This window comes from Phyllobates terribilis, unplaced genomic scaffold (assembly GCF_046119375.1).
Source record: "Phyllobates terribilis strain yellow unplaced genomic scaffold, ASM4611937v1 Scaffold_5__5_contigs__length_657084704, whole genome shotgun sequence".
Classification (NCBI taxonomy): domain Eukaryota; kingdom Metazoa; phylum Chordata; class Amphibia; order Anura; family Dendrobatidae; genus Phyllobates; species Phyllobates terribilis.
The window spans coordinates 165,092,801-165,101,207 of NW_027362765.1; the positions used below are offsets into that span (position 1 = coordinate 165,092,801).

An 8,407-nucleotide genomic window follows, 5' to 3' on the forward strand; every position below is an offset into this window, starting at 1 on the left:
TTCATGTCCAATCTGAAAGCTATGTAGGACTTCTTATCTTTCAGGGCTGTGGTCTCGAGTTTTTGAAAAACTACAACTCCCAGCATGTATAATTAAGCCGTCAGGATATAGTTATAGTTTAGCAACAGCTCAAGAGCCGCAATTTGGGAACAACCTATACCCAATTTGAGTTTGAGTTGTTACACAAAAGTTGTAGAGAATGATGTCCTGCGTGTAAACCTAAGGCAGTGATCTCCATCCTTTTAGATGTTGCACAATTACAATTCTCAGCATGTACCAGTAAGCAACGTCTGTCTGGATATGCTGAGAGAGGTAGTTCTGCAACAGCTGGCGTGACGTGGGCTGAAAACCACTGCCCTCAGGAAAAAGAAGTAGTCATAAGGAGTAAAAACCAAAAGGAAATTAGTAAGATAGCATAACAGGAAAAGTATTCTCATAAAAGTTAGATCTCACTCCACCTCTGTTCTATTGTAATACACCAGAAATGCCCCGGGCGTGTTTCAGAGAGGGATGATCGTTACATCTGTTGTTTTTGAACAGGTGGGCACAGCACGCTCGGCAGGTAGACCGTAAAAAAAAATGTTTAGATGTGAAAGGAGGAATGTGCACAAAGAACACCCAGAGACCCACCCACTTTCTCCATATAAAGGTGACACATGAGAGGAGAGAACTCAGCCTCTCGCATTCTTCCTACACCAAGGTGATACTTGCTGTGGTACTAAGTCCTACTGTCTCTTCATCCACATCACTGTTGCTCCTCATCACTACAAGATGTCCTACTCCAGCGGTTATCAGCTTAAAACATCTAGCCAAAAAGTGCAAAGCAGTAGTCGAGGTAGCAGCTATGGAGGATTCAGCAGTTCATCCTTGTCTGGTGCTGGTTTTGGTGGAGGATTGTCATCTCAAAGTGCCAAGATTAGTTTTTCCAGCTCTGGCTTTGGAGGAAGTGATGGTCTTTTACTTGGTGGCGAGAAGCAGACCATGCAAAACCTGAATGATCGTCTGGCTTCCTATCTGGATAAAGTGAGAGCTTTGGAATTGGCTAATTCTGAACTGGAGAAGAAAATTAGGGAATGGTATGAGAAACATAATGCCACCAACAACACCCAATCCCGAGATTATACCAAATACTTCCAGGTCATCGAAGATCTCAAAAATAAGGCAAGTTACTACTGTGTATTATAGTGTCTAAATATGCTACTATTTAGAGATAATGAATGTACTGTAGATGCCTTGTGCATTTTAATAAGTAAATTTTTAAAAATTACACTTGCTGTATACTTTCAATAATGTAATATAGTGGCTAACCTTGAACCCCCTTACACATGCATGCTCAATTTGGCCAAGCTTACATGTATGGTCAATAATGAGAGAAGAGTAAGTTACTCCTTGAAAAAACAAAGTATCAGGCGTGATGATATTTAATGTGTTGATCCTTTTTTCCACTGACAGTCCAAATGAATATTAAGTAATATTAGATGGTTAGCCAGTAGAGCCAAAATCTTTTGGTTTGGCAGACCTAAGTCTAATGTTTATGGCCATCTTTACCGGCAGAACTTTCCAAATCCTCAGATGCGTCAGTCAAACACAACAGAACGTCAAATTAAGAAAAGTCTCTAAATATTTGTGCAACCACTTGGGTCCCAATAGTGTTTTTCAGGGTAGAAATTGACCTCCCCTGTACTTGAACCTGCACCTTAAGGATATAAGTAGTTATTCTAGATCATGAAGACACAAGCAAATTTGACCTTCTAACCCTTTTGATTAAAGAGTGATAAGATAAAATGGTTGGAATACACTATTATATAACCAGTTAAACCTATAACAAAGAATAAAACAATGTATCAATAAGGAAGCAATAACATAGATCCTCTGTTCGGCATTCAACACAATACCTTCATGATGGATACATTTCTACTGTTTACATGAAGCTCATGCCCAAAGGCTCTTTATAAATGAGATATCTTCTCCTTTTTTTCCATAGTGTTCACATTACACTTTACACTAAAGAATAATACAAAACTAGATCCCATAGAAAGCATACAATACAGTATGTATGTTTGTACTGTGGAATCAAAGGGACCACAAGTTTGGAAAAGACAATAATAGAGACAGCCATCTATAATAAAGACTTAAGACAAGAAGAAGATAATAGAACAACTCCTTATACCCTATTTTTTTCTTTTCCTGGATTATGTAAAGCAAATGGATCATAATTGTAGATGTAACAATCATGCCAGATGATCAAAAGAGAAGTGATGAGAGCAATTCTGAAGATCTTAGCTGGGAAAAGTTGATAGACCCATAGCAACGCCCTTAATTCTTCTCAATTTTTCCCATCTTGGGCAGCTCCAATAGCTACATTTCTATAAATTTTCCTCATTCCCTTTCACAAAAATTATGTGGAATACAGAATGGTCTATAGGTGTATACTTTAGGTCTTCCATTTTTAGAGCGTCTTCTTTGCATCCTTTAATGCCCAGAAAATTTCCCTAACACAGTGGCAAATGACTCCTTCTTGGAGTATAAGAAAAGGTGGAGATCTGCTTCGTCTTGACATGCTGGGCTTGTTAGACACATGACAAGTTACCTGACTTGTAGGATAAGAAAGGGGTCTTCACTGTGTAAAACTCATGGCATCATGATGAGTGGTGGAGATAGTCTTATGACAAAGATCCATGCATAACAAAAAAAAAGAAAGGAATGATTACTATTTTTTTATTATTGCTCCATATAAACAGTAGACAGATCCTCATTATTTTAGATTTTAGAGTTTCTTTAAAACTATGTTAAGAAAAAAATAATAGGGTAGCATGATGGTTTGCACTAGTGATTTGTAACATTTGGGTCTTGGGTCTCACCAAAGACAACATGAGTATGCATGTTCTCTCTGTGTTAGTGTGGGTGGCAGTATCACATGCAGGTTTTACCTTTAGTTAGTTGTTTTTCGGTAAAATGTTATGAAATAGTGCATTCTGCATATTACCTTTTAATTAGAGTTTAGCTAAATCAAATGTCTTCTGAGTTTCTTTACTTTTGGCATTAATCCCACCTGTCACATCCCGAAGAACGTTTTACAATGCGCTTGACATTTGGATCTAAATAAAATATAATAAACATCTCAGGTACATTATACAAGGTAATAAATTAGACATAAAGAACTAGAAAACTATTAATTAAAGGCATATATCAGTTTGTGTTTTTCTACAATTAATATCAAGAAGTCTAACCAATGACATTTCAGCTACTTAATGGCTAATAGACACATTCAAGTAACCACATAACAAGTCCTTTTTTGTCTAACAGATCATCATTGGAAGTACAGACAATGCCCGTGTTGTCCTCCAGATTGACAATGCCAGGTTGGCAGCTGATGACTTCAGAATGAAGTGAGTATAATTATAATAGTATTTTATGAATCTAATATGATAGTATGTAACATGGAGGTTTAGAATAGTGTATAATTGGGAGTAATATATTAATGACTAACCATTATTTTATATAAAGATTTTTGGGGTGTTTTTTAGGTCTTAGTGATCACTAAAACTAGCCAAACATTCCTAATTCACACCTATTGGCTGATCCACCTTCTTCTCTAGTGCACCCCAGGCATTACAGATGTCAGGGAAATAACAGAAGGACTAAGCCTGGACCTAGGTCATAGCAAATGGTGCAAAGGGCACACTCTTCAGGACCTCCACCATTTTTGGGTGGGTCCTCTGCCACCTACCTTCTTTTTCTTTTTATTCTTGCCATTTTCCAGTTATGCCACTGGCAGTTGTACACATGTTACTTACCTATCACACTTCCCTGATAACTGTTTGGTGAGTTTAGCAAAAACAGGTGACATCTTTCCTTGAAAGTTAAGAGACACCCTAGATCGGTTATATCAATCACTCCCATAGAATTTGGTTGAGGGGGTCATACACTTTGAAGCTAACTGTTTAATATGTGGTTGCTAAAAGACATCAGATGACCTGTGTTGCAGAGGTAGAATGAGGCCTACCCTATACTTTTAAGGTAACAACTTTGTCACTACATGCCACCAAACAGTAAACTATTGACAAAAAATGTTGTGATCTTTTAATTCATAATTACATACTTTACATTCAACATCTGAATATCACTATTATTAGGTATGAAAACGAGTTGGCTCTACGCCAGAGTGTGGAGACCGATATCAACGGTCTTCGACGTGTGTTGGATGAACTGACTCTTTCAAGATCTGATCTTGAGCTTCAGCTTGAGTCCCTGACTGAAGAGCTTGCATTCCTCAAGAAGAACCACCAAGAGGTAAAAAATTATCTGCATACTTCTAACAGATATTTTATCTATGCAATGACAGGTGTAATCAATTCAAGTGTGCTTCATCTACATAGGAGATGAGTTCCCTTAGAGGTAGCACTGGTCAAGTGAATGTTGAGATGGATGCTGCACCAGGTGTAGATCTCACCAAAATCCTGAATGACATGAGATCAGAGTATGAAGTTCTTGCTGAGAAGAACCGCAAAGAAGCTGAGGACTGGTTCCTTAAGAAGGTAGACTTTATTTTGTAAATTTTTTTATTTCAATTCTATCATTCATCTAAATTGAATTTCTTAAAAACATTGTGTATGATTTGTTATTACAGAGCAGTGAATTGAAAAAAGAAATCTCCACTGGAGTTCAAGAAGTTCAGACAAGCCGGTCAGAGATTTCAGACCTTAAGCGCACACTACAAAGTCTTGAAATTGAACTTCAAGCTCAGTTTTCAATGGTAAGCTAATATAGATTTACTCGTAACAATTGTAATTGTTTTGTAATACAATATTCAAAAATATATATATTTTGTATTTAATTATTTCTGTTCTTAAATCTCAATTCTCCTAGAAAAACTCTCTGGAAGGAACCTTAGCAGAGACAGAGGGTCGCTACTGCATGCAGCTTAACCATCTCCAGGTCCAGATCAGCAACATTGAAGAACAGTTGCAACAGGTCAGAGGTGATATGGAAAGACAGAAAGGAGAGTATCTACGTCTTTTGGACATCAAGACCAGGCTAGAGATGGAGATTGAGACCTACAGAAGACTGCTGGAAGGAGAATTAGGGTAAGAAGAACACATGACCAACAGACAAATACTAGGTGATATATGGTGAAAGAGACAACAGTAGAATGAATGAAAATATAAAAATATTGTAATGCATTTTTGAGATGACCACTCAAAAATTGGACAAAAAATTGGTCTTCTCAAAGTGTACGTAGGTTAAAAGTTAATTCAAATACCATCACAAAATCTGTTCCAAATCAGGGATGGTCCTTTTCTGTACAGGCTTCACTGTACTGGAAGAGTGTGGTGTAACAAACATGCAATTTTTATATTTACAGCTCCATACCGGTACAGCAGACCAAGTCACAAGCATCATCAGTTGACTCCAGAAAAGGTCAGTGTCATTTTTATCCAAAAAAATATTCTTAAAGGACATGCATAGCATAAAGGTATCCAGTGTAGCTTCTAAGTTCCTCCTGGAGAGAAAGGATCCTGACTCGGCTGTTCCATCCCTTTCGTAAATAGGTGGTAGGAACCTGTGAAGGACTCTCTAAAGGAAATGTATTGTTAGATAACCATTACCCCCTTCAGGAATTGGCTTATGGGTCAAAGAAAGTTTCTGAAAGCTAAAACAATTGCCGTATTTTTCGGACTATAAGACACACCTGATCATAAGACACACCTAGGTTTTATAGGAGGAAAGTAGAAAAAGAAAATTGATGCAAAAAATGTCGTCATGATGCACTGTTATGGGGTCAGCTGCTGACACTGTTATAGGGGTAATGTCCTCCAATTCTGTACTAAAATCCCCCAACCTGGTATATATATGTCCCCCCATCCTGATGTACGTGGCCCCCCATCCTGGTATACATGGTTCCCCATACTCATCCTGGTATCCAGGGCTTCACATCCTGATATACAGTGCCCCCCATCTTGGTATACATGGTACACATGGCTCCCCATCCTGGCATACATAGTATACATGGCCCCCATCCTGGGATACATAGCCTTGCATCCCCATCCTGGTATACACGGCCCCCCATCCTGATATACATGACCCCCCATCCTGGTATACATGGCCCCACATCCTGGTATACATGATCCCTCCTCCTGGTATACATGCCCCCATCCTAGTATACATGTCCCCTTTCCTGCTTCCCGGTATACATAGCCTTCCATCCCCATCCTGGCATACACAGCCCCCCATCCTGGTATACATGGCCCATCATCCCCATCCTGGTATACCTGCCCCCCATCCCCATCCTGTTATATATGGCCCCCTCATGTCGCACAAATAAAAAATAAATGATTCTATTCACCTTCCCTCTGCTCCAGCGGTGTTCTGTTCTGATACCAGCAGCTGACATCAGCGTGTAAGCAGCGCATGACGTGACTGCCATGCGCACTCACATGTTGAGGTCAACTGCCGGAATATTCACTTCTCCCCACACCCAGGACTATGGGCGTGGGGAGCAGTGAATATTAATTTTCCTTAATAGCAGGCACACTGTTAGCCGCAGTTGCCGGTTTCCTGCCAGCTTCCCCCCTCACCATTCACAGCCGGACTGTAAAGGTACCATACATCCGGACTATAAGACGCACCCCCCACTTTCCTACAAAATTTTGGAGGAAAAAAGTGCATTTCATTGTCCGAAAGTGATCAGGCTTCATTATTTTGGCTACACTGTGATAGGTTCTATATATATCAAGGCCAGATAACAGTGAGTTACCCAAAATTTATTAAAAACTTGCACGTTTGCCACAAACTATTGGCTTAGATGTTGCTATCATACTGTAGAGTGACATAATGAAAAAGTGTTATTATAATAATTATTATAAGAATTTCCTTTAGTCTATTTTAGATTCTGTAAATTATAATATAAATTCCATGTACTGTGGACTAATAATTGCTTGTATCAAATATTTTAGATCCCACCAAAACAAGGAAGGTGAAGACAATAGTTGAAGAGGTTGTTGATGGGAGAGTGGTGTCTACTCAAGTGAAGGAAGTTGAAGAAAAGATGTAATGATGGCGTTGGATGATAACACAGACACAACCTTCTAAACTATACAAAAATATCTGATTTATTACAGTTCTGTTATTTGCAAGTTTGATGTTCTATAACATTGGTTATTGTCAAAGTGATTACTTGAAGCTGCTAGGACAAATGAAAAATCTGTATCATGGCCCACCAATCATCATGGTCCAGCTATAGTAATTGTGACCCCCTATGTAGCAGATGTAGGTGGTGCTAGTGCAACTTCGGTACCGCGTATAATTTAATTACTTAGTTGTACTCTAAATATGATGTATTTTTATTGGAGCCATTCTCATCCAACGACCATGTCTAGAATCAGCTTTTGAATGGTAATGAAAATTTGAAGTACTTGGAAAGTTAGCTGTGGATGTAAGAAAGTGTAATGATGAAGATGATGTGCCTGTGATCATTTGAGTCAATAAAGCATTATATAAACTTATGTGTCAATCTTCTTATAGTGCTAAGACAGCGAAAATAAAGCCTTGCACTATTGAGTTTATGGGATGTCAGGGATCCTACAGTCCAGAGAGCCAATCTTTATGTATCTCTCACTTCTGGATATCAAAGGAGGTCCCAATTCTAAGTCTTTGGAGTCATTGTGCCAAGATGTAACATTCTGACATGAGATACTCTGATTCCCGTGAAAGATATAGTTATTGTATATATGAGCATAGACACCTTCTAAATTGTTTCTACAATTAAATAAAGTGTAATTATAAGAAAATAAATGTGTCCAAGAATATTGAGGAGTGTAACAGGTAGGACTATAAAAGTTAATCACTGTTTTCATTAAAATTTGTTCCAGGAAGGTGATGAACTCAGAATTTCTGTGCAGGTAGAAGTCATTCATTCATGTATTAAAGAGAACCTGTAATTTCCAGAAACTCTATTTACTGCAGATATACAGTAGTGGTAATCTGGTGAAAAATATATTTAAATCATGTTTGTCATGCTTACTGGATTGAGACTGTAATCACACCCCGGCACATTGATTGACAGCATGGCCTGCAGTATTTGTGTGCAGAGTCGTCTTCCAATCAAGTTGGCGGGGAGTTATTATAGCACGTTCACTGCACGACCCCAATAACTGAAGAAAGCAGCTGCAGGGAGAGTAAATCTTAATTTTTTTCCATGTAGCTGCTGTTCCAATATGCTGTCCAGAAATGACTAAATGCTTTGTTCCTGCAAATTACCACTATATATTCTGGTAAAAGGCTTTTCCGTAAATGTGCTGCAGGGCAGGCCATCAATCTATGTGCCGGAGAGTGATTAGAGCCTCGCTCACTATGTAGTGAGCAATGATTGTAAGCGCTTCCTGCACCGCCCCGATGACTTCTTGTA

General features: G+C 38.7%; 1 protein-coding gene across 1 annotated transcript; it reads left to right on the forward strand.

Moving 5' to 3' along the window:
* Positions 1-639: 639 nt before the first annotated feature.
* LOC141272519 (keratin, type I cytoskeletal 12-like) lies at positions 640-7,478 on the forward strand. The gene is made up of 8 exons (XM_073683328.1): positions 640-1,161; positions 3,307-3,389; positions 4,137-4,293; positions 4,380-4,538; positions 4,631-4,756; positions 4,870-5,087; positions 5,366-5,421; positions 6,957-7,478. The coding sequence occupies exons 1-8, from the start codon at positions 772-774 to the stop codon at positions 7,052-7,054; spliced, it is 1,287 nt and encodes a 428-aa protein (XP_073539429.1). The 5' UTR covers positions 640-771; the 3' UTR covers positions 7,055-7,478.
* Positions 7,479-8,407: the final 929 nt, after the last annotated feature.